The 27618-nt window shown below is 40.5% G+C and overlaps 1 protein-coding gene across 3 annotated transcripts in view; it reads left to right on the top strand.

Annotated features, from left to right (window-relative positions):
• Positions 1 to 11345: 11345 nt before the first annotated feature.
• The window catches only part of LOC120518227 (mitochondrial Rho GTPase 1-A), a 54759-nt gene continuing 38486 nt past the window's right edge, over positions 11346 to 27618 (top strand). For 2 of the 3 annotated variants that reach the window (XM_039740917.1, XM_039740916.1), the window contains exons 1-3: positions 11346 to 11674; positions 18602 to 18660; positions 27393 to 27474. In XM_039740917.1, coding sequence (XP_039596851.1) covers positions 11638 to 11674; positions 18602 to 18660; positions 27393 to 27474 — 178 coding nt within the window. In that variant the 5' untranslated portion in view covers positions 11346 to 11637. Of the gene's footprint in view, positions 11675 to 18601; positions 18661 to 27390; positions 27475 to 27618 lie in introns of those variants that run through there. The other variant, XM_039740918.1, reaches the window with a different exon arrangement.

The raw sequence follows: 27618 nt of genomic DNA, 5'->3' as shown, positions 1-27618 counted from the left end.
GTCCTTCCAAAAGCGATATGAGAAAGAGAAAGGAGAGGGAACTAAAATCATAGTTAATCGGACAGCCCTCATTTTTCAGTCGGCTGAATTCAAAAGCTCCTTGACTGCATTATTCGGCTCTACTTATTTATGCGAGTCAGCCTTTTCCCCCACATGGAGATTATTAATTCCAAATAATGTAGTGACCATAAATGTATTGAATTGTTATTGTGCCATAAAGGTTATTCAGTTATGCAAGGTACGACAACATACATTTATGAATAAAGTGCTCAGTATATATATATAATTTTTAATGTAGGTAGATCATTTTGACCTGGTCATCTTAAAAGTAGCTCGCAAGCCGAAAAAGTGTGGGCGCCTCTGGCATTAAGGATCTGAGGGTCACTGTGCTTATGGGTAATTTCAAGACCCAACAGGAGCGGAGAGTATGGGAATACAAACGTATGCTTAAATTCAACATTCTACAAAATGGTCTGAATAGAGACAAGAGTTTTATGACCAGATATGTGGACTAACAGACTGATTGACCAGCTGACTACAACAGTGGCCTATCTTACAGACAATGCACTTCAAAAAAAAACCTTACAGGACTTTCTCTAGTGACGGTTATCTGATCTCTACATTTTATTAGTTCATTGTTCTCTTCTTTCAGGGTTAATGCATCTCAGGTGTATTCATTTTGCTAACATTTGAACAAAAAGGTTGCTAAGATGAAAGAAAAAAAATCACTTTCCTGTCCCAATATAAGCTTGAGTATTTTTCAGTTTCTTTGTTACACCTTACCTGATGAAGTGGCCTTAGCTGCCTCGAAAGCTTGCATTTGTAATCTATTTAGTTAGCCAATAAAATGTGTCGTTTCACCCAACTTTCTCCAGTATCAGTTATAAGGAAGGAAAAGGGACAGTCGCCAAATCGCCAACTGTGAATAAAAATGAGTCTTTATTGATCGTAATGAACGCTCCTCCCAAAATGGATACTTGTCGTAAGGCTGCAGGTCTTCCCCTTGCTCGAAGCATGAGCCGCTAACTGCGAGTGCGGCATCTCTGCAGTCTGGAGCTTCCATACATGAGCTGCCCGTACCACGAGTTGACTTAATGGACAGTCGTCATTATTTGAATTCGATCAGTACCCTGCCACAACTCTTACCTTAGCAATAGTAAGTGAGCAGAGCCCTAGAGATGTACAGCTAGGATCAATGAGCGCCCTTTGGAGTGATCGATGCTTTGAAGCGAACGAGAGGAGCCGATGCCCATTGAGAAGAGCCGAAGCTTCAGCCGCTCCTGCTCAGCTCTGCTGAAAATCCATTCGGCAGGGGCGGGACTATATTTATATGGGCACACAGAACATTGGCTCATAATGCCGGCTTGTTCACGAACTACACATCGGAATGGGATCGAACCATTATGTGAAGGAAGGAAGGGGGACAGACGCCCCGAAGACAGCGAGTGTTGGTACAGGCCAGTGTCGCTCTGTGTACCTGTTGCTGCGAAAGACGAGGAGCCAGATTTAAATGCAAGCGCATCGTGAAGAAAAAAAGAAGAGTGAAGAAATGAGTGAAAGACGAAAAAGAAGCAGCATCTGTTTGCATCTAAGTAATACTGGGAACTGCAAAGCTAAGTAAAGAATTTGTAATATGAAAATATCCGTTAGAGCAGGGTGAACAACAAACCTGCACAGACATATAAGAACCTCCCACCCATCCGTGCAACTGGAGGAGAGCGTGCCCTCTCTCCTGCCATCCACTGACCCTGGAAAAGAGCCAAGTACTCCTGCTGCAGTGCTGGTAGGAAGACGTTGCATTGTCGCTACATCGCTCCCCTCAGAAAGAGTCTTCTCAAAAACAGGACAAATAATCACGGAGAGGAGAAATTACATCAGCCCATCTAAGCTGAGGCATCTGGCATTTCTGAATGCCAACCTGGCCTAAAAACTTTTATTCAAAGAGTCATAGTGTTGTATTGTTGCTGAGTTTGGCCTTTATTTAATTTGTTTGCTGTGGTTTTGTGTTATGTTGTTAATTTAAAGCTTTTATTAAAATGTTAAACAATAGTAACTGTGTATTTTTTGTAATGAAAAAATGCATACAAATACGTAATGCCTGAAAACAATAAATAAGAAATGTCTTATACACAAACCATAATTGCTTAATTAGGCTAAAATATAAGCATCCAAGTGATACTAAACGAAGAGCCATTCGGGAGCCGTAAGAGCCGGCTCTTTAAAGGGAGCCGATCCAAAAGAGCCGAAGCTTTGAAAAGAGCCGGAGTTCCCATCACTAGTGATCTCCACTTACTTGGACCTCCAAAATAGAGACTCCCGGCTGCAGAATTATATTAGTGGAACTTTGCCGCCGTACACAATTCAAAAAGCCAAGCTTTATTCTTGAAGGAAAAAAGTCAGAATCCTGTAAATTAAATCCAGTTAAAACCGAATATAGTTAGTCTCACGAGAGTCTCATCGCATCTATAGTCCAAGACGTCACACTGCTGCTGGGCGTCATCTCGGTAAGTTATCCTTTATCCCGATAACGGGCTTTTGTCGGGAGTAGCGCGAAGAGCGGCGCAGTTAATAGACTCTGTACCGTCGGACGGACACCACGATACTTTAGGCCTGGTTTATACTTGACGCGTTAAACCGGCGCACAGTCCCCACCACAAGGCGCGCGCGTGTCAGAGTCAGCGACAATGACACTTGCTTGTTGCGGACCATTAGACGAGCACGTTGATATTCTTTGAGAGGAATCATCACTGCTAGACAGGGGAGAAGACTCAGAAAAGTACGCACTTGAGGGATGCCAATTCAGAGAATAAGTAGGAATCGGACTGTATTAGTAGTTTTTATTTATTGCTTCTAACGTCTCTCTAAAGAAAACGGGGATTTTTACAAGTCAGTTTCTATAGTTACCTATTTAAACCACCAGCTAAACGTGTTCCTACGTATGATAGTTACATTATAAAATATAACTTGTTTCATTTAACTAAGGCATTATCTTAACATATACATGTCGCATAAATGAATACAACAAATTGAAAAGTTAGCATAATAACAACATTCAGTAAAACCGAGAATATAATGATTATCTTTAAATTGGAATCTTTACCCACAATTCCTTTCTACTGTGTGCTCGTGTATGCAAATAACGTAATCCACCTCTCCAAAAAACGCATAACTTCTTCAGCTTGCGCAGAGCGAATCACACAAATGGTGATGAGCAACAGAGGTCGATATTTGAGAAGTCTGAACACACGTTTTAAAGTATGTCCATTTGGGAGACGATCACAGTTTGGATTAAATCAGCTTTTAACAATTCACTCAAGAGCTACAGTTGCCGTTTTAATCGTTGAATTTTATTTCGCCATGCCCGTATCTTCTGTGCTACAGTTTGAAAATTATTATTATTAGCATCATCATTGTTGTTGTTATTCATGTTATTGTTGGACTGTGTAGGTTGACAGAGGTTAAGACCGAACAAAGTATGCAAAAATAATATAAAACAATGGAGTTTGCTGTGAGTCCGAGTTTGTGTATGTCTTTATTGTTTAAAAAATAGCCGCGTCTTTTCCCAGGAAGAGATTGTTCTGTGCATCGTACAGGCAGTGCAGCCACTGCTGAGGCGAACAACAGAAACATTTCTTTGTGTTCCGTTCCGGACACATTTTTTTAAACAAAATAAAAATAGAAATCTCTACTGGGTGTTGTAGTAGTATGCCATGACCACGAGAGGGCGCCCTAGGCTTTGCCTAGACCGCCTATGTCCAGAAACGGCCCTGGTTGCTCCGCTAGCGCCGAGCTGCGCAGTGTAGTTAAAAAAGCACGCGCGCCGAAGATGCAAAAACTAGATATTGCTCCAAATCTAACGCCAATTGTCCGCGCCTACTGCGAACGCGTCAAGCATAAACTATGCCTAACACACCCAGTGCAATAAATAACGTCAAAAACATATGCGTGTCGAATGTTAGCCTAATCAGTAGTTATAGGTGATAATAAAGTAAATTCTTAGTGCAGAATTCATCCCTCAGTTCAGTTCATCTGGTGACTATTGCAGAGAAGACGGCGACATTTGTTTTGCATCCTCACAGCATCTGGATGGGACTTAATTCCTGGCTTTGACTTGCCATTCCAGAAGCCTCCATTTACTGGGTGAAAAAGTAAGTCCGCCAATGAAATATATATTTTTTAACCAGGGACATCTCCATCATTTACCATTAGAACAGCTTCAGAAAATGGAGACCTAACCTATCTGCACGTTCCATCAGGCCCCATCATCTGTTTTCTACCTGGGCTTTGAGCTTTCTCTGGTTTCCATATGTAATTTGTTATCTGACTGCAGCCGCTGTTATTCCTGCAGAAGCTGGAAAATGCCTTGCTTTGTTAACGACCTCTGTCTGCACTAAAACAAAATTATTGGTATTAAACCTGCCATAAAATTATTCAGATGATTTTCAAAAACAGTTCACTTTCAATAGCTTTTAGTTAGCAATTGTCTGTAAATCTTCCCATGCCTTCTTTCCATCATTCTTAAAACACAACTCTAACTTGTAATAGTAGTAGTAGGATTATGACATGTATAGAGTATTATTAAAAATGCTTACTTGCATGTTGTCAAGTAAATAAATAACTGTTCAATTTAAAAAAGATCAACATAGAATTAAGCTGCAGATAGACGCTCTCATGCTACCTTCAAGACAACATCTCTTCAATGGAGGCTCATGTGGAAATTTCAGCAAGACAATGCAAAACCACATTCTGCGCACATTACAGAGGTACGGCGGCTGTCAGGCACGAGTGCTTCAAGACATCGAAAAGGTAAGCGATTCCACCTCGAGAAGCCATAAAGGGGCACCAGCATTAATATACTCTTGTATATTCTTGTCAACCAGAAAAAGACGTTCACTCTGAACCAGGAGACCAGGCTGTTAACGAGTCTCTATACTGTTTTGTTTTCTATTGTGCCAGCTTTGTTAGAGCCCTTTGTTTTCCACCCTTGTGTTCCTGTTATTTTGCTTATTCTTTCAATCGTATTACATGGAGTTGTCATCACTTTGTTTTTGAACTTGTTCTTTACGGTGGCGTAGTCGGTAGGATCTTTTGTGGAACATGTCAGACCGTAGACCTGCAGATATAATAAGGGTGGATGAACAGCTGAGGCAACTCCAACTACAGGTGGCCACCTAACAGACTGGTTTTGCTGTGGTGAAGTATTTAGAGCTGAATGTCTTCTTGGACTGCCCCATTGTGTCCTGGTGAGGATATAGAAATCTTTTTGCTTATTTTCAAAAGAACTGCAATGAGACACAAGTGGCCACCCGGTGACTGGGCACAAATCTTTGTGCCATTTTGGACGGTGAGGCACAGTGTGTCTGCTTTGACATGGAGCAGAAGACGGCGTAACATTACATGCTCCTCAAGAAAGAAATACTGGCAAGGTAAGGACTGACACCATCAGACCAAGGTCAGCAGTGCTGAGATTGGCACTTGGACTTGGAAAAACTGGTACGCTGTCAAGCCTTTGAAATATGGGGTGTGGAGCCAACCCGGACACAGACAGGCGGACATGTTGTTTCTCAACCACCACACGTTTATTTACAATATTTACAAGTATTTAATTGGTCACACAGACCCAGTTCAGTGCACAAACGAACCCCAAATACAAAGTCCTGGCCACTCAATGCCTTTTCTTCGGGCCACCTCCACAGCTCTCCACAGATCTCCTGAGCTTTGTCCTTCCGCCTCCCGACTCCAGCCCTGAATGAATGGAGACGGCCCCTTTTATATGGTTCCCGGATGAGCACCAGGTGTTCCCGGCATTCCTCCTCTGGCCACGCCCCATCGTGGCGGAAGTGCCGGCTGTCCTCCCGGCTGCTCTCTGGGCGCCATCCTAAATCTTCCCCCCAGCACTTCCTGGTGTGGCGGAAGTGCTGGGGTGACAGGTCCCCAAGGCTTTGGGGTGCCTCCTGCCGGTGACCATGGACCCCTACAAGGTGGAGCTTCCATGCCCTGTACCCGTGGCCCCCAGAGCAACCAGGAAGGCGACCCCCACGTGATCCAGGGTGGGCGCAGACCCACATCCGGTCCCTCATGGCGTCCCGGCCGGGTCATGGCCCCTGGCATCCCTGACAGGGGCAAACGGTCACATTGGCTGTGTTGAGGTGAAACCAGTGTTGGGAGAAGACCGTCAAGATAAGTAGTTTGTGATTATTTGGTGCATGTTCTTCCTGAGAACGTGACTCGTCTTGTGTGGCACCTGTTGTGGACTAATATGGTAGAGACCTCTGGGTTCCTCCATCAGTTAAGCTTTTCAACTGTGGACAAAGAAGAAGAGGCGGCACGGTGGCACAGGTAGTGCTGCTGGGTTCGGTTCCCAGGTCCTCCCTGAGTGGAGTTTGCATGTTCTCCCCATGTCTGCGTGGGCTTCCTCCCACAGTCCAAAGACATGCAGGTTAGGTGGACTGGCAATTCTAAATTATCCCTAGTGTGTGGGTGCGTATGCCTGAGGTGGGTTGGCGCCCTGCCTGGGATTGGTTCCTGCCTTGCGCCCTGTGTTGGCTGGGATTGGCTCCAGCAGACCACTGTGTCTGGATTCAGCGGGTTGGAGAATGGATGGATGGATGGACAAAGAAGAAGAGTGTATCAATGATGATGTCCTCTTGTGGCTTGGGATGGAATTGCTTACCTTTTCAGAATGTTGAAGGTGACTCCTAAACTCTAAACATAGAAAGAGGGTGGGAATGCTTGACTGGCCCGCCTGCAGAGCTGACCTCTCCCCAGTCGAGATGCATGTGGTGCATTTTATGACAATGAAGACCCCATACTGTTGTACACCTTAAGACTTGTAAGAGGAATGGGATTAAATTTCACCTGAAACCCTCCATAAATTGGTGTCTTCAGTAATGAAATGTTTCTTAGTGTTGTGAGAAGGAAAGGCAGTGTTACAAAGGGGTGAATTCTTCACTGGCCAAACTTTTTACTGGAATTTGTTACAAGTATCAAAATCAAAATAATTGTTTAGTTTTCAAAAAAAAAAAAAAGGTATTAGTTGTAACATCAAATTATGGGGCGTTATATTGTTTTCAGGTCATTTCAGGTCAGATCATTTCCTATAATTTAGTAATCACTGCTTTCTGTTTTTATTTGCCTTTTCTATACTGTCCCAAATTTGTTTGAGAATAGAAAAAGAACAAATAGAAGAAGGTTAGTAAATCCACGATCACGTGCTCACCTACCAGTGACTGGAGCAGTCTGATTTTACTCCTAAGAAGTCTTCCATCAATCGTAACCTGGCACTGAAGGTTCTCATTGGACACAAACGCTAATATTGGCTGAGTTTCTTACCACCCTTTGTTGATTTTCGTAAAGTGTTTGACCCAGTTGATCATGCTTTACTGTGGGACATCCTGAGACTTTGTGGGGGCCGCCTGAAGTTGCTGGATATCTTGGCCAACCTGTACACTGGTACTGTCAATGCTGTGCACAGTGGAGGCAGAATGTCTGTTTTTCCCCAATTGATTCTGGGGTGGGCCATGGGGTGTGTTCTTCTCCCACTCTGTTCAATGCTTGTATGGACTGGGTGTTGTAGGGACAGTCGACTAGATTACTGTAACGCACTCCTCTCTGGACTACCCAAAAAAGACATAAATCTTTTGCAACGAGTGCAGAATGCAGCTGCTAGGATCCTAACTGTGAAAAGAAAATCCGAACACATTTCTCCAGTTTTGATGTCACTACACTGGTTACCTGAGTCATTCAGGATTGACTTTAAAATTCTGCTTATGGTTTATAAAGCCTTAAATAATCTCACTCCATCTTATATATAAGAATGCCTGACACCTTATATTCCATATCGTAACCTTAGATCTTCAAATGAGTGTCTCCTTAGAATTCCAAGAACAAAACTTAAAAGAAGTGGTGAGGCGGCCTTCTGTTGCTATGCACCTACAATCTGGAATAACAACAACAACAACAACATTTATTTATATAACACATTTTCATACAAACAGTAGCTCAAAGTGCTTTACATATTAAAGAATAGAAAAATGAAAGACACAATTATAAAACAAAATAAATCAACATTAAGTAACATCGAATAAGAGTAAGGTTCAATGGCCAGGGGGGACAGAAAAAACAAAAAAACTCCAGACGGCTGGAGAAAAATAAAATCTGTAGGGATTCCAGACCATGATACCGCCCAGTCCCCTCTGGGCATTCTACCTAACATAAATGAAACAGTCCTCTTTGGATTTAGGGTTCTCACGGAAGGGCTTGATGATGATGATGGTCACGTAGACTTCTGCCTTTAAATCCATCCATCGTTGTTGGAGCATCATGATGCTTTGAGTAGGTGGTGGTGGCGCAGGCCACCACCACAAAGAAACCGGAAAAAGAAACAGAAAAGAGAGTAGGGGTCAGTACCGATTTTAGAGCCACCATGAATAGTTATTATGATGAATTGAACATACAGAGTATCAGGATTTAATTAAATTAAGATTAAAATGAAGTTATAAAAACGCCATATTAAAGTAATGTGTTTTCAGCAGTGTTTTAAAGTGCTCTACTGTATCAGCCTGGCGAATTCCTATTGGCAGGCTATTCCAGATTTTAGGTGCATAGCAGCAGAAGGCCCGCCTCACCACTTCTTTTAAGTTTTGTTCTTGGAATTCTAAGGAGACACTCATTTGAGGATCTGAGGTTACAATTTGGAATATAAGGTGTCAGACATTCCGATATATAAGATGGGGCGAGATTATTTAAGGCTTTATAAACCATAAGCAGAATTTTAAAGTCAATTCTGAATGACACAGGTAACCAGTGTAGTGACGCTAAGACTGGTGTGATGTGTTCTGATTTTCTTTTCCTAAGCCTGCCAATAGGAATTCGCCAGGCTGATACAGTAGAGCACTTTAAAACACTGCTGAAAACACATTACTTTAACATGACCTTCTCATAACTTCACTGTAATCAAAATCCTGATAATCTGTATATCCAACTCATTATAATAACTATTCATGGTGGCTCTAAAATCCATACTAACCCCCACTCTCTCTTCTGTTTCCTTTTCCGGTGTCCTTGCGCCACCACCATCTACTCAAAGCACCGTGATGTTGCAACAATGATGGATGGATTAAAAGCCAGAAGTCTGCATGACCATCATCATCAAGTGACTCCGTGAAAACCCTAACTACAAAGAGGACTATTTCATTTATGTTATGTAGAATGCCTACAGGGGACTGGGTGGTCTCATTCCCTGGAACCCCTGCAGATTTTATTTTTTCTCTCCAGCCGTCTTTTTTTTCTTCTGTTTTTTCTGTCCACCCTGGCCATCGGACCTTACTCCTTTTCTATGTCAACTAATGTTGTCTTATTTGAATTTCTTATTGTGAAAAATATTCTTTTATTTTTCTTTTCTTCATTATGTAAAGCACTTTGACCTACTTTTTGTATGAAAATGGACTATATAAATAAATGTTGTTGTTGTGTTGGGCAGGGTTGTGGGGCATCTGTTGGTGAAGAAAGATTCACTGATCTTGACTTTGCCAACGATGTTGTGATCTTCGCTGAGTCAATGGAGTCTCTGATTGGGGCTCTCGAGAGACTAAGTGAGGAGTCTGAGTGTCTGGGTTTGTGAGTGTCCTGAATAAAAACCAAGATCCGGGCCTTTAACAACAACAACAGCAACCCTTATTTATATAGCACAATTTATACAAATGATGCAGCTCAAAGTGCTTTACATGATGAAGAAAGACAAAAAAAACAAAGTAAGAATTTAAAATCAGAGAACACTAATTAACATAGAATAAGAGTAAGGTCCAATGGCCAGGGAGGACAGAAAAAATAAAAAAAAAACTCCAAACGGCTGGAGAAAAAAAAAAAAAATAAAATCTGCAGGGGTTCCAGGGAATGAGACCACCCGGCCCCCTGTAGGCATTCTACCTCACATAATCGACCCCAATCAGTCCTCATGGTATTCATGGTTCTCATGGAAGGACTTGATGATGACGGTCACTTGGACTTCTGGCCTTTAATCCATCAATGTAGGAACATCATGGAGCTTTGATCAAGGTGGTGGTGGTGCAGGTCACCACCACAGAAAACCAGAAAACGAACAGACAAGAGAGTAGGGGTTAGTACAGATTTTGGAGCCACCAGGAATAGTAATGATAATTAATTGAATATGCAGAGCATATTAAATCAGAATTAAATTAAAATGAAGTTATGAGAAAGCCATGTTAAAGTAGTGTGTTTTTTGCAGTTTAATGACCTCTTGGGCACAGCCATCAGTTGTGTGTCTGTCTGTGGAGAGAGTGTTGAACTCATTGAGAGGTTTACTTACCTTGGCAGCGACATTCATGTCTCTGTTGACTCTTCCTGTGAAGTCGGTAGACATCGCTGGAAAGGAGTGTGCGGTGCTCCCAATATTTCAGCAAAAAGACGAAGGGCCGAGCCCTGGTGCTTCCTGGTTTGCTGTATGGTTTGGTGACATGGATTCTGGATACTATCCAGTGATCTGAGATGAAGCTTGGACTCCTTTGGTACTGTGTCTCTTCAGAGAATTCTTGGGTACTTATGGTTTCACCTTGTTGCGAACAAGTGGTAGCTCACATTGTCCTGGATGAGGCACATTACCTGCATTGTGAGGGAGCATTAGTTATGTGGTTCCCCTAGGGAGATCCAACTTGCAGGATCTTCATTGTTGAGGACCTGACTGGCTGGACCAGGCCAAGGGGACGCCCATGTAACTCCTGGCTGCAGCAGATAGAGGGTCATTTCTGCAGAGTGGGACTGGACTGAGTGTCTGCCTTGGGGGGTTGCCAGCCAGGATCCCGAGCTGTTTTGTCACGTGGTGGGTGCAGCAACGCTCTGTATCAGTGCATGACCCCCAACCTGACCTGACCTTTGTGTGTCCAAAGTATTTCAGTTTTCTTCTTTTTAATGTATTTTCCAATGTCAGAGTCTTGTTCAGTTTAGGTAGAACCTCTTATTAATTATTCTCCCTGTCCACGATATGTGTAATGTACCAGTAATTTCACATCCACATCCTGCCGCAGAAGAAACTTATACAGTTGTATCCACAACTTGCAATCATACCGTAGTGCTGACCAAATCACTTTAGAATCCTCATCTATATTAGATGTCATTTTCTGTTAAAATGATGTTTTCCATTTCTACCAATACAGACTGTCCTTGTTCTTTTCAAAATCTTGTTTCCACCTTAGCTTCAACCCTCCTCAAATGCAGTACATTTGTATTGTGAACTTATAGATAAGGCATTATGCGCTTACTGAGCGAACATCACCAGCGAGTAGCGTGGTTCGCGCGGTTTGACCCTCTTTGTTCGCCGTAGCGGCCTCTGTCGCTGAGGGAGGAGTTTGCGCGTGTGAACTGAGAGTTGTGCTCGTTGCAGAATGTCACCTAAATCGTGAAGGAAAGGAGTGAGGTGAATTGGCGCCCGAAGCTGTGGAAGTTGTTGTACCTCGCAATGCCCAACGGTGGACCTTGTCACGAGTGTCTCTGTTGAAGCCATACACGTTAAACCGCGCTGTCCGCTTTGTCCTCCGTGTCGAGGCCGCTGAATCGCAGGCCTGGAGCACTCACTCCTGAGAGCCGGAGAGGAGAGGAGTGGAGGAGCAGGAGGCCGCCAACATGAGGAAGGACGTGAGGATCCTTCTGGTGGGAGAGCGTAAGTTGCATGCATGTACAAAGATTTTAGACATCCCTTCACCTTGCGACGCTTAGTGGTTGGGAAATAAGTACCTGGATAGAGAATACCGAGCTAAGAGCGGGAGCACCAATGGCTTGGGGGGGGGGGGGGGGGGATAGCAAGAAAAGATGATTTATCTGAAATGTGGAGTTCATGCTGACGATGTGCTGGGATTTCCCACTAAATATAGGGCATGCTTTCGACGGACTGAGGAATCGATGTTGGCTGTCTAAATTACCGGTGTCGCCGATTACAAGAGGAGGGATCCAAAATGTAGAGACATGTCCTTCTGTGGAGGTGATAGCTGTGTGCCGAGTAAAGGATGTTGAAGTGAAAATGGGGCTGGGGGGCGTGACCAGAGTGACAAAAAGTGATCATCTCTGGAAGCAGGGCATAGAAGAAGTGACAGGAAAAGGGAAAATGTCAGGGATATGAAAAGTCGATGCTGAGAGCACGTCACTGGAGTGAAATCGTAATGCCGAGCAAGCATCCCTGGAGGGAGAAGGCGATGTAGAGAAGCCGTCCCAGGAGTGAGAAGATGATGCTGAGAGAGCGAGGGCTTGGTGCAGATTGTTAGAATGTGGCACAGGACTAGACTTGGAGTACAGCTTTAATTGCGATAAATGTACACGGGAAATCAACAGATATGACTAGATATTTATTTGGACCTGTATCGAGAAAAATCAAATTGTACAACCGGGGTTCGATAAACCAACCGTGTTAATGGGACCAGAACATCGTGACAGAGTGTAAAGCTATTAAAAAGTGCAAATGAGGGGGAAGGAAAGGCCAGAGAAATGGGGAAATTGGAGACATTTGGTCAATTTTCCAACTTTATCTTCAAAGAACTTTGAAGAATTAAGAGTATTTTTTTCATATGATAAATCAGCAATAGTATGGAATAGGGTTGACACTACCAAAATTTCAAATTTTGATGCAATACAAAGATAAGTTTTGAAATTTGATGCCATTTCTGATACCCAATGCAGTATGAAATGGATCTCAATAAAAAAATGTACTTAAATAAATAGCAATTCTGTATGCATTCAGATCTTTAAATTGATGAAAAAAAAGTTTAAGTCATTAAATGCAAACACTTCAAGTAGTGCAGATTTTTTGTAAATGGTGAGAGAGACGCTCTCTGAACAAAAGGTTAGCAAGTTTAAATCTGTGTATTTGAGCATGTGGCGGAATAGCTGCACTCTTTATACGATTGAGCACTGCAAAGTTATAGCGCCTTACACTGTGTGTGTGTTTGTGTGTATATATATATATATATATATATATATATATACAGTGGTGTGAAAAACTATTTGCCCCCTTCCTGATTTCTTATTCTTTTGCATGTTTGTCACACAAAATGTTTCTGATCATCAAACACATTTAACCATTAGTCAAATATAACACAAGTAAACACAAAATGCAGTTTTTAAATGATGGTTTTATTATTTAGGGAGAAAAAATCCAAACCTACATGGCCCTGTGTGAAAAGTAATTGCCCCCTTGTTAAAAATAACCTAACTGTGGTGTATCACACCTGAGTTCAATTTCCGTAGCCACCCCCAGGCCTGATTACTGCCACACTTGTTTCAATCAAGAAATCACTTAAATAGGAGCTGCCTGACACAGAGAAGTAGACCAAAAGCACCTCAAAAGCTAGACATCATGCCAAGATCCAAAGAAATTCAGGAACAAATGAGAACAGAAGTAATTGAGATCTATCAGTCTGGTAAAGGTTATAAAGCCATTTCTAAAGCTTTGGGACTCCAGAGAACCACAGTGAGAGCCATTATCCACAAATGGCAAAAACATGGAACAGTGGTGAACCTTCCCAGGAGTGGCCGGCCGACCAAAATTACCCCAAGAGCGCAGAGACGACTCATCCGACAGGTCACAAAAGACCCCAGGACAACATCTAAAGAACTGCAGGCCTCACTTGCCTCAATTAAGGTCAGTGTTCACGACTCCACCATAAGAACGAGACTGGGCAAAACCGGCCTGCATGGCAGATTTCCAAGACGCAGACCACTGTTAAGCAAAAAGAACATTAGGGCTCGTCTCAATTTTGCTAAGAAACATCTCAATGATTGCCAAGACTTTTGGGAAAATACCTTGTGGACTGATGAGACAAAAGTTGAACTCTTTGGAAGGCAAATGTCCCGCTACATCTGGCGAAAAGGAACACAGCATTTCAGAAAAGAACATCATACCAACAGTAAAATATGGTGGTGGTAGTGTGATGGTCTGGGGTTGTTTTGCTGCTTCAGGACCTGGAAGGCTTGCTGTGATAGATGGAACCATGAATTCTACTGTCTAACAAAAAATCCTGAAGGAGAATGTCCGGCCATCTGTTCGTCAACTCAAGCTGAAGCGATCTTGGGTGCTGCAACAGGACAATGACCCAAAACACACCAGCCAATCCACCTCTGAATGGCTGAAGAAAAACAAAATGAAGACTTTGGAGTGGCCTAGTCAAAGTCCTGACCTGAATCCAATTGAGATGCTATGGCATGACCTTAAAAAGGCGGTTCATGCTAGAAAACCCTCAAATAAAGCTGAATTACAACAATTCTGCAAAGATGAGTGGGCCACAATTCCTCCAGAGCGCTGTAAAAGACTGATTGCAGTTATTGCTGCTAAAGGTGGCCCAACCAGTTATTAGGTTCAGGGGGCAATTACTTTTTCACACAGGGCCATGTAGGTTTGGATTTTTTTTTCCCTAAATAATAAAAACCATAATTTAAAAACTGCATTTTGTGTTTACTTGTGTTATATTTGACTAATGGTTAAATGTGTTTGATGATCAGAAACATTTTGTGTGACAAACATGCAAAAGAATAAGAAATCAGGAAGGGGGCAAATAGTTTTTCACACCACTGTGTGTGTATATATATATATATATATATAAAAAATGTGGTGATGTATAATTTTAAAATTGCACATAGTAAAAGGAAGAAACTCTACAAATTACAGTTTGCAGCAAGAGTTTAAGGGAGCACGTGGAGGAGTAGTGGCACTCTTTATGCAATTGAGCAATGCAAAGCTTTAGCGCCTTACACTATGTGTATATACACACAGTGGGTACAGACCCCCTTCAATTTTTCACTCTTTGTTATATTGCAGCCATTTGCTAAAATCATTTAAATTAATTTTTTTCCTCATTAATGTACACACAGCACCCCATATTGACAGACAAAAAAAAGAATTTTTGAAATTGTTATATATATTACAAATTACAGTTTACAGTTGTCCTGAATGAACAGTGCAGAATGAAACTGGCCTGCAGTTAAAAATAATTACAATACCCTCTGTCATTATTCTTTAAACTTACTACATAAAATGTTTTATCCTGTAGGGAAAAACAAACAAACAAACGTTCCATCTCAGCTTCAAACGCAACAGTTTACAGGCTTCTACAGATTCATGTTACCATAATTTAAAAATAAGATACCTACCTCTCAAACGTTTTTGTGTTGACTCACGTGTCTGTTCTTCAAGTGTCTGACTAAATTGGTTGTGTTAGCCCCTTTAGTTGGTATTGTGCAGTAGCAAGTCTTGCAGACAGGCTTGCGTGTGTCTTGTGATTTTTTTTCTGTCTCTATCTGGTACAAAGCTGATTTATTTCCAGCCGTTCTGGCTGTCTTTTTTTTTTAATTAAGTAACCTGGCAAAGGCCTCGATGGCTGGAGTTGTCATCTTATTAACTCCAGTGAATGGCTGGAAACAGTGCTGCAACCCTAGCCTTGTCCATTGGTAGCCTATGAGGCTCGATTATCAAAGGCCGTACCGAACTGGAAGTGTATGTGTAAGCCGATGCCATGAATAATGAAACAACTTAAAAAAAGGTTAAAATCAATACTCATTGATTTTTTTGATAATTCTGGAAAGCCTAGTATGGAAACAGAGAACACGTAAATACCTAACAAACAAACATAAAGATATTGCATAGTAGTACGTAAGGACAGTGTAACCAATAAGGGTGGCAGGCTTAATGTCGAATTTAGAAAAAGGAAAAATCGGCCCAAGAGAAGCTTGCAGAGAAGAAGAAACTGTAACACGCTGCAAATGTGTGAAATCGTAAAAGATCTATGGTACACAATGGAAACAAAATGGAGTAATTTGTTTAAAGGAACAGAAATAGATACTTTATTAATCCCAAGGAGAGATTTACATACTCCAGCAGCAGCATACTGATGATAAGAAAAAAAAAATATATAAAATTAAAGAGTGCTAAAAATGCAGGTATAACAGACAATAACTTTGTATAATGTTAACGTTTACCCCCCTAGTGGACTTGAAGAGTCGCATGGTGTGGTGGAGGAATGATCTCCTCAGTCTGTCAGTGGAGCAGGATGGTGACAGCAGTCTGTCGCTGAAGCTGCTCCTCTGTCTGGCGATGATCCTGTTCAGTGGATGCAGTGGATTCTCCATGATTGACAGGAGCCTGCTCAGTGCCCGTCGCTCTGCCATGGATGTCAAGCTGCCCAGCTCCGTGCCTACAATAGAGCCTGCCTTCCTCACCAGTTTGTCCAGGCGTGAGGCGTCGTCCTTTATGTTGCACACCACCACGTAGAAGAGGGCGCTCGCCACAACTGTCTGATAGAACATCTGCAGTATGTTATTGCAGATGTTGAAGGACGCCAGCCTTCTAAGGAAGTATATAGTGCGAGACATGGTGTTGTGTGGCATGGAAAAGTTCAAAAGAGTCAAACAGCTACAAAGTAAACAGTGTGTGAAATTAGTAATAGGGGCAGAGGCACTGTGGTGGTCAAGAAACAAAGTTTAAAAGAATAAGAAGATAGTAACAATTAAAGGAATACAGAAATGCGTGGAAGGAGTAAAGAATGCATGACTAGAAAGGAAGAAGAAACCAGAGCCGTCATAAAAGTGAATGAAAATCGTAAAAAAAACAAATAAAACCTGCAGATGAGTTGGTGAACAGAGACACAACTTCTACATGAGGGCAAAGTTTGACATGTGAATTAAATGTTATCCTAGAAGGTGACTGACGCACAGTGAGGGGGTGTGTGCTGTTGCCGTCTGTTACAGTCAATCCAAGAATATTATGGAAATCAGACCATAACTAACATCGGATCCTTGTAAAGAGTAACACTTAACGAATTGAAAAGAGACCAATAGTGTAATGTATTGTGTGTTAAATAATGGAGTTTAGGAAATTAAAAAAAGTGACACCTTTGTTTGTGAGAAATTAGGGGCATGACTGGATGGATAAAATGAAGAATCTGGGCGTTATGCAGGAAATTTGGGGGAAAAGGAAGTCTTTTATACTTGAATGTTTTAACAGTGACAGCGAGGAGAGGCCACTACTAGGCGCCATTAGGCTGATGATTTAGTTGTGTGGTTGAGAATGAGATGTAATTTAATCGGCCACATTAATCATCCGTTCAGGCTGGGCGACATCATTATAGTCCTGCATCTGGACTGAAACTGAGGGAAGACCCATTTACCTGATTACTTGAAATGAAAAAGTCAACTGAATTAAAACTGGACCTGTGTACAAGATATACAAATGTTCATTAGTATTTAGACTAATAAAAATCCAAGCAGGGCTGTGAGTTTTACTGTAACTTAATCTTTCTTGAGGCCGATCAACGTTTTCTCTTCGTAATGTGAATTTTGTAGAGTACATTTCTTGCTTGACACACACATATTTACACTCCAGTGTCTAATTCTAAAATATGCAGTCAGTGTGGCGTACTGGTGAAGGCTTTGGAGTGTAGACTTCAGACCCTGAGGTTGTGAGTTCCCATCCCTGTACTGACACTCTGTGACTTGAGCAGAAAACCACAAGAAGCGCGTCCAGTTGTATCTCAGGTACATCGGTGTCAGCTAAATGATAAGTAATACAAATAATTACAACATAATGCAACAAGTGTTTGTTTGAACTGAAAAATACTGTGATATGCGTCTGTCTTATAAATGCAGGGTCAACGTCAATGTTGAAATTTATATTATTCTTAAGGAATGCTTGTCATCAGATACAGACCCACAGTTACACAAAATTATATAAAATGCGCCTGCCTTCTACACTTCTATTATAAAACCTTTTGCAGATCAGTTCATTTTTAGACTCCAAACAATGTGAAGCTTGTTCTTACTGTACCTGGAATTGTCTTTTCAAGTAATGCTAAATTTGTCAATTACAATGATTAACGTGATTTTGTTTCTGATAGCCAGTCCACTTTATAAATGACAGTTGTAGCTTTTCATAGTTTAGTTTAATTCCTGATGTGTGTTACGTGCATCATTTGAGACATCAATCAATCAATCAACATTTATTTATATAGCACATATTCATACAAAAAAAATGTAGCTCAAAGTGCTTTACAAAATGAATAGAAAAATAGAAGACACAATAAAAAATAAACATAAGTCAACATTAATTAACATAGAATAAGAGTAAGGTCCGATGGCCAGGGTGGACAGAAAAAACAAACAAAAAACTCCAAAGGCTGGAGAAAAAAATAAAATCTGTAGGGGTTCCAGACCAAGAGACCGCCCAGTCCCCTCTGGGCAATCTACCTAACATAAGTCAAACAGTCCTCTTTGTATTTAGGGTTTTCATGGAAGGACCTGATGATGATGGTCACGTAGACTTCTGGCTTTCAGTCCATCAATGTTGGTGCATCATGATGCTTTGAGTAGGTGGTGGTGGCATGACAGAAGAGAAAGTTGCTACTGAAATCTGTAATCTTTTTATTGTTAAAGCTCTTTGTTTTGTACCTGTCTTAAGATATACTTTCATTGCAAAAAATGCAACAAATTTGAAATAATATTCATGTTCCCTCAGGACTGGACAGCGATGTTTTAGTGTACAATTCAATTATTTATGTCCCTCGGCCAGCTGCCACTGTGGTTTCACGCTACTCTTTGTTCTGTTTTGCAGCAAGAGTTGGTAAAACATCTTTAATTATGTCGCTGGTCAGTGAAGAGTTTCCAGATGAGGTAAGCTATTGTATAAAGCAGGCCTGACTTCAATTAGAATTGGTGCAGAAATCTGTTTGTAATTTTCTAACCGTTATCTTGGCCAAAGCAAGTACTTTAAGATCATAAATGCAGATTCAATCCAGCCTTTCTAAGCTGCTTTCACTAATTTCATCATTCTTCATCACAGGCTGAACCTCGTTCTTCTTCTTGCTCTTTTAATGTGTATTACTGGGTGAAGAGATGAAATATAACCATGTTCTTTGTTTTAGAAGTTACATCTCCTATTCTGAAAATGTTAGGATTAGGTGTGTCAGCAGCACATTCTTATCATTTTATTCATTTATGGTTATTATTTGAGTTTTGTGTTCCTTTATTTGGGACACATATTTATTCTATTATCTGGAGTTTGTTTATTCAGTCTTAAGTGAATGCATGGAGGAAATAATTTTATACATTGCCATTAGATTCCAAACAACAATTCTGTAATCACGGATTAGCTTTGGTGGTTATAATTTTGCTAAGAAGAAAATGTGAATATGTTTACATTCTAAAGAAGGGTACAGTATTTTCAGTGTTTTTAATTCAAGTTGTGATTTATGGATGTGAAGAAAGAGTTAAATTACACTTTGGTTTAACAAGACCATTGCAAGGTGATTTCTTTCTTTTTTTTTTTTTTTGCTTTGAATTATAAGGTCGGGTCATATTACATAACTTGACATGACCTCGAGTTGGCGAGTATGTCAGCTTTAACAGCTGCAGTTGCTGAATCTTGTCATATTAGACAATGAGTGACTGTCCCCTCATGGCATCTGACTGGGGTTTATCTAAATTATTACAAAAATACGGTGAAGCTGGTTGGGTCAACTCATTTTCACAACCGCTCAATGTGGAGTACCTTAGAACATGACAAAGTGCCCTGCACCAAGGAAACACGAAGCATTGAACAGACCTTTGTGGAGACTCCTTAGTTTGCTAAGCCTTTCTGAAATGCTTGTTTTAATTGTTCCCTTGAAGTCATTATTGTTCTTTAGGGTGTGTGTGATTATTGCATTCATTGTGCTACTGTCTGAGCTTTCATTAACTTGTAACTCGTACAAACAAGGGGTCATCCCTACAAGGTGTGAATCGGTAGGAGAACAAATCAAGCTGGGTGGCACGGTGGCGCAGTGGTAGCGCTGCTGCCTCGCAGTTAGGAGACCCGGGTTCGCTTCCCGGGTCCTCCCTGCGTGGAGTTTGCATGTTCTCCCTGTGTCTGCGTGGGTTTCCTCCGGGCGCTCCGGTTTCCTCCCACAGTCCAAAGACATGCCAGTTAGGTGGATTGGCGATTCTAAATTGGCCCTAGTGTGTGCTTGGTGCGTGGGTGTGTGTCCTGCAGTGGGTTGGCACCCTGCCCAGGATTGGTTCCTGCCTTGTGGCCCTGTGTTGGCTGGGATTGGCTCCAGCAGACCCCCGTGACCCTGTATTCGGATTCAGCGGGTTGGAAAATGGATGGATGGATAGATAGAAAAATCAAACTAATTTTAATACTATTAATATTATTATCAATTTTATATCAACAAGTTGCAGAGACTTCTAGCTGCTGCTAAAATTGCTATAACTGAGCAACAGGAGTGTAATATTACTATCGGCAACTCACTGTGATTTTCTAAAGACTTTTTAAATGAACAAAACAAGTTAACGTTGTAGGAAAAGTTGTGTAATGTGACAAAGGTAAGAAATCATTTTTTAGATGGGAGGTTTTTGCCCCCACTGATTAAATTCCAGGGGGATTTTATATACAATTGCAGGCGTTTTTCCCAAATGTATGAAACAAACATTTTGCTTTGTCAGAGTAGTGAAAAGGATTACTAAGTCTCATCAATAGCAGAAAAAAATGACAAATGAAATATTGTATGCATTTAGTTTTCTTTCTTTTTTTTAATTTTTAAAACATTCCTAACCAATATATTCATCCAGTCAAAAGAAGACATATTTCATATAGGTCAGAGGTACTTAAAAGTGTTTTAGACTGAGGTCAGTTTTATAAAGTTGTCAAACATATGCGTATTTATTTATTTTGCTAAAGATATGTATGTTAAAACTGCCAAAATTCTAATTAATTCTTGCTGGGTTTATGTTTTAAATTTCTGAATTTCAGCCGTGGACCACACGGCCATGGAGATAGTATAACAGTAGGCAGTGATGCAGCAGAAGCGTGAAATTTAAAGTATTCAGTGGCCACAGTTGGTCTCTCTAGGCCAGGGGTGCCCACACTTTTTTAGGCTTGCAAGCTACTTTTAAAATGACCAGGTCAAAATTATCTACCTACATTAAAAATTCTATATATATATACAGTACAGGCCAAAAGTTTGGACACACCTCCTCATTCAATGTGTTTTCTTTATCTTCATGACCATTTACATTGATAGATTCTCACTGAAGGCATCAAAACTATGAATGAACACATGTGGAGTTATGTACTTAACAAAAAAAGGTGAAATAACCGAAAACATATTCTAGTTTGTTCAAAATAGCCACCCTTTGCTGTAATTACTGCTTTGCACACAATGGTTTTATTTCAGGAGACTACCTGTTGAAGCTCATCGAGAGAATGCCAAGAGTGTGCAAAGCAGTAATTACAGCAAAGGGTGGCTATTTTGAACAAACTATATATAAATAAAGAAAACACATTAAATGAGGAGGTGTGTCCAAACTTTCGGCCTGTACTGTGCGTGTGTATGTATATATATATATATATATATATATATATATATATATATATATATATATATATATATACTCAGCAAAAAGAAACATCCTTTTCAGGACTGTGTATTTCAACAATAATGTTTTAAAATCCAAATAACTTTACAGATTTTCATTGTAAAGGGTTTAAACAATGTTTTCCATGCATGTTCAATTAACCATAATCAATTAATTAACATGCACCTGTGGAATAGTCGTTAAGACCTTAACAGCTTACAGAAAGTAGGCATTTAAGGTCACAGTTCTAAAAACGCAGGACACTAAAGAGACTTGTCTACCGACTGTGAAAAACACCCAAAGAAAGATGCCCAGGGTCCCTGCTCATCTGTGTGAACGTGCATTAGGCCTGCTGCAGGGAGGCATGAGGACTGCTGATGTGGCTAGGCCAATAAACTGCCATGTCCGCACTGTGAGACGCCTAAGACAGCGCTACAGGGAGACAGGAAGGACAGCTGATCATCCTCGCAGTGGAAGACCACGTGTAACAACACCTGCACAGGATCGGTACATCCGAATATCACACCTGTGTGACAGGTACAGGATGGCCACAACAACTGCCCGAGTCACACCAGGAACACACAATCCCTCCATCAGTGCTCAGACAGTCCGCAATAGGACTGAGGGCTTGTAGGCCTGTTGTAAGGCAGGTCCTTACCAGACATCACCAGCAACACCGCCTATGGGCACAAACCCACCTTCGCTGGACCAGACAGGAGTGGCAAAAAGTGCTCTTCACTGATGAGTCACGGTTTTGTCTCACCAGTGTGATGGACGGATTTGTGTTTATCGTCGAAGGAATTGAGCACGTCTGGGACCTGTTGGATCGCAGAGTGAGGGCTAGGCCATTCCCCAGAAATGTCCAGGAACTTGCAGGTGCCTTGGTGGAAGAGTGGGGTAACATCTCACAGCAAGAACTGACAAATCTGGTCCAGTCCATGAGGAGGAGATGCACTGCAGTACTTCAAGCAGCTGGTGGCCACACCGGATACTGACTGGTACTTTGGATTTTGAGCCTCCCTTCATTCAGGGACACATTGTGAAACATTTTTAGTTTATGTCTTATGGTGTTGACTCTTTTAGTGTTCATACAAATATTTACACATTAAGTTTACTGAAAGTAAAACAGTTGAAAGTCAGAGGACGTTTCTTTTTTGCTGAGTATATATGTATATATATATATATATATATATATATATATATATATATATATATATACACACATATACTGAGTATCAGAGGTGGATAGTAACGAGTTACATTTACTTGAGTAACTTTTTAAAAAAAATGTACTTCTAAGAGTAGTTTTACTGCACCATACTTTTTACTTTTACCTGAGTACATTTGAGAAGAAGAAACGCTACTCTTACTCCGCTACATTGGGCAACACTCGAATCGTTACTTTTTTTCCATTAGTTAAAGTCTGACTGACAATTTTCAATCTGCTCTGTGTAGTGGATGCTGTCAAGTTGCACACACGCCTTCCATTGCGTCTCCAGCTCTGACGCGAGGTTTTGGATGTTCCCCCAAATCAAGGAGCTGCAGCTTTGAGGACAGATGTTGCATTTTTCGTTTGAAAGCATTAACTGACCTAATCATACTGACCATGGTTTTCTCTTTTCCTTGCAGCTGTAAATTAAGCTCATTCAACATGTTGGTCAGATTGGAAAAAAAATGGCAAGTCTCATGGCCATTGATCGTTATTAAGTTGCTTGTATTCTGCATGTTTAATGACTAGAAGAAACTCCTTTTTCTCCGGCCGGGGGTCTTGGAATCTTAGCAGGAATTTCTCCCTAGCCTTCTTCCTCAACAAAGGCATCTTTTATCATCTCTTCATCTTGGAAGCACTTCTTATGCTTAATGATCAAGTGACTCACCCGGAACGATGCTTCGGTGTTTCTGCCTTTGCTTTTGAATTCAGCCGAGTGAAAAATGACGGCTGTCCGATTAACTGCGCTTTTAGTTCCCTCTTTCTCTTTCTCATATCGCTTTTTGGAAGGAAGTCAGTTTCGTAGTTTTTATGAACAGTTTGAAAGTGCCTTTCCACATTTTCCTTTTTTGGAATAGCAATGATAGATTGACAGATCAGACAAACGCATTTTGATTGTGACATCGTGAAAAAAAAAAATCCTCTTCCAATTCCACCTCCAACCCGTAACCAACAAATTTTTTTATTTTTTATTTTAAATCCCTTCTTTAGTCGATATAAATTGGAAGGCTAACTAGATCCTTAGATAGCCGGAGTTTTGCAGTAGCTCGCGCGTTTGATCGTGTGTACGGGATGAACAGTGTGTTAGAAGAAGAGAGATCTCAGACTGGCCACCGTGTATGTCAATCAAGTGGCAAATGCCGTAGGGAGGATGTATGATAGACTAACATTTAAAAAAAAAAATTTTTTTGAATGCAACGTGGTCTACCTGCACTACCTTTCCGATCTACCAGTCAATCATAATCGAATTATTGGGCACCCCTGATCTAGGCTGATGTAAAAGTGAATTTAAAAGAGAGACCTGCATAGTGACTAATAAAAGTTAGACATCAAAGGAACTGAATTTACACAAGTGCCAAAAGTTAGGAAAAGATCACAGGAAATAAACCAGAGCAGAGCAGAAGGAAACAGCACTCAAGTAAAAGTCGCTGTCGAGGTCCTCATGTTTGATCCTGGTGGAATGCGATGGCTGCTTGTTTTTATAACAACCCAATAACTTAATTAGGAGCCAATCCCTGATGAATATGGCTGGCTAGTGCTTTCATTCAGTCATGTAAAATCATTATTATACCGTAGATTTCTTTGTTATGAGAATATCATCTTAGCGGTTTTTGATCAAGAGCAGATTAGTAATTCTTACTCCTTCATTTTTTTCTGTCTATCATTTCTTTGATGATATTTTATAAATACAGATGCTTTGTGATGAACACACACAGTTAGATCAGTTTTTTTCTAGTTTAGTGCTGGGTGGCCCACTGTGACCAGTTTCACAATCTGTGATTATTTTTTTCTGTAATTGATCTTGTCTTTCAGGTATCAGGTGTTTTCTCTTCTCCTTCTTGGCTTTCAGAAAAGTGGTCCGTAGTTTTAAATGCTTAACCTGTTTTGTTATTTCCCATTAGTTCCCCTTTTTTGCCTTTTTAACTATAATAAAGCAATGAGTGCATTTGCATGTGCTGTTACAGTTATTCACAGAAACCTGTTTTTTTTTTTTTTTTTTTTAAAGGCCATGTAAACCCTTATTCCGGTTTTTCTCCTGGAGTGACCTGGTTACTTGGCCATGTAAACCCTTGACTGGGTTACCATTGAGGATTTTGTAGGCCGTTGCACTCGGTTCACCTGCGCGTGTGTTTAGCTTCACACAAGCTTTCAGCAGCCACAGGTGGTAACATCCACAAAAATGATATTCCTGAAGCACATCTTGGGGAAATTGCATTATTCTTCCTCCTTGTTGAATTAATCTGTCTCAATATTTCGGAAATAGCTAAATTTATGCTGATGAGCTGAATGTACAGTGCTAAGCTCAGCAACACAATCTTGAGAGCAGTGCTGCGGGTAATGCGTTAAAGTAACACATTATGTATTCCTGTTATTTTTTTAAAGTAACGAGTAACCTAATACTACACTTGTTTTATTAAAGTAAAAATACCTGTATTTTAATTTCCCAGCAGCACTGGGTATAAGGCAAGAAATGCACATACTAGTATGCCAGCCCTTTGCAGGGCTCAGTTGCACATTAGATAGAGTGTGATTCATACAATCTGGCAACAAAAAGCTATAAATAAAGTGACAGTTTAGTTTTAGTCCAGCTCTTTTCTATGGATTTGTTGAGGCAGTGTGATTGGGTGAGGCAGCGGCCAGTGATAATACTGCAAATCATCGGTGGTTCATGTAATGTTATTTACTTAAAATCACACAAAGTGCTAAAGGCATTTATAAAACATAAGAAAATCATCACAGGCTTCAGGCTTGTTTTCTGATTCACAGCAGCCGATGGTGGCATTTAATTCTTTTTTGAGCAGTTTAATGGCATTGGCAAAAAGCAGAGAAGGCATTCATACTGTTAACTTTTTGTTCATTAATAACGTTTTCACTTGTTCTTGTTCATTAATTCTTTTGGGTACTCCCTGTGGCAATGTATGGCAAAGCCACTGAAGCTTTAAAGTTACTTAGCAAATAAGTAAGATTGTGTGCTCCAAAGTTGGAAGTTTTAGATCCGTTCCTCATAGACCTAAATTAATTTCCTAGTGCAGATGTTGGATGGTAGCCTGGATTTTATACATTTTTGTATAACAGACTGATATTTCTGAACAATTTAAAAGTCACTTTGTTCAGATATGAGGAGTGTCACACTTGACATATCTTCATACATCTCAGGAGGTTCATTGGCTATACTTTTGAGAACCACTGATACAAGTTTCAAACCTGCTTGCTAATGTAGATTAGCCCTTGCCTAATCCATCATCAGATTAACCGTTGCTCACTGTATGCAAACGTGTGACACTTGGTTGATTGGTGCGGCCTGCAAGCCATGAATATTTTTTTTTTGTCTGTGACTGGCAATACAGTTGAGGTAATTTATCAGCATTAATTTCAAGTAATTTGAATCTACATGTTTAAATAATTGACTAATAAATAATAGTTTGTCCTCTTTAATAGTTCTGAGCATTGTGCTGTTGGTTGTGTTACTGTGGTTTGTGATAGTGGAGGGCTTTGCTGTAACGGTCATATAAGGAAGAGGTAGGAGAGATGTAAGTGGTTAAACAATTCAAGTAGAACATTAGAAAGTCAAAGCTGAGTTTTAGCGTTGTAATGACAGTTATTACTAATATAATGTTTACTTTTGCAAGCATTTGTTTTTCTACCCCACCATTATATTTTAAGTGTGAAAATTGTTCTGTTTGGGGGCATTATGGCTCTTTACCTCAAGTAATTCTAATGCTACTTGAATCATTCAATTACTACCAGGAAGAAAAAAAGTGAATTTGTAGTGTCAAAGATTCCCAAAGTCCTACATAAGTTAACCCACTAAACCCAGTTATAAGCATCGTGTAGTTCACCACCACAGTTCAGGAAAATGCTGAAGATTCAAACAGTACTATGAAGGTCAGACAAACTCCATCATTGCTGACAACACATGCACCCTAAAGCTCTGCTTCAATATCAAGAGGGATAACTAGATCAAAATGGCAATAAATTCTACTGTTGTTTTAGGTCACTAAAGGGGGAAAGAAAATGAGTATAACTTATTAACAGCCAATTGCACTGACCAGTACAATTATCAAAAAGTAATATGAAGAGCCTGCATCAGCGCCACTGGTCGTTTTGCTCCTGATTATCAGAAACACAAAGTCACTTAGCGCCAGGTATAAACCGTCGGGTAGCTATTGCATAAAAATATAGGGAGGGGATAGGAGAGTGTTGCTTGTGTTTTAGACGAACAAGATGAGACCTCCAACTCTGAAAATGATTCTTTGTGTTTTCCAAATTACGACCTTTTTTTAAATTAGTCTGATCTTGAGTACTAGGATGATATTCTTTGGCAGCAGCCTGTGAATCTGTCACCTGGAATTTTTCAAACCCTTGCCTACAGTGGTGCACAGGCCGATGAGAATAAAAATCTTGGCATTGTCAGTATTGATTACCCTGAAAAATACATTCCTCTTGCCTGTACATTATAGTGTTCTTTGCAAGCCATTTTTTAGATAGAAAAAAAAGAAGTGCTTGATAATGGAAATTGAAACTAATTAAGATCTCTGTGAAATATGAAATGTTACAAATTAAAAATTATGTCCAAATGGATTCTGGCTTTGCCTTTATTTCCTTCTTTGTAATTTTCAGACTACCCTGTCTTTTCATGCCTACTAGTTTACATAACCGTGAAATGGTCTGAAAAAGGAACAATTGTGGTACAGAAGAAAATTATAATGCTAAGTCTGGGTCATTCCGGTGGTAGTATGCATCAAAGAGAAATTACAGAAACCTGTTAGTAACTGTAATCTGATACGCGTTGTTTAAGGTTCCACTTCGAGCTGAGGAGATCACCATTCCTGCTGATGTCACCCCAGAGCGTGTCCCAACGCACATTGTAGATTATTCAGGTAAGAAAAGCTCAACTGAAATGTCACAAAATATTGTATTTCAACTGTTTATCAGATTGGCTTCCAAAAGGTGCTTCATTTCTCAATGTCAATAACAGAACCTAAGGCTTTTAGCCATTTTTAAATTTACAACAGAAGTTCACT

The sequence above is a fragment of the Polypterus senegalus genome, chromosome 17 (genome assembly GCF_016835505.1).
Source record: "Polypterus senegalus isolate Bchr_013 chromosome 17, ASM1683550v1, whole genome shotgun sequence".
In the NCBI taxonomy this organism is placed as follows: domain Eukaryota; kingdom Metazoa; phylum Chordata; class Cladistia; order Polypteriformes; family Polypteridae; genus Polypterus; species Polypterus senegalus.
The sequence above is the reverse complement of the archived record's forward strand: the minus strand, read 5'-3'. Positions and strand labels throughout refer to the sequence as shown.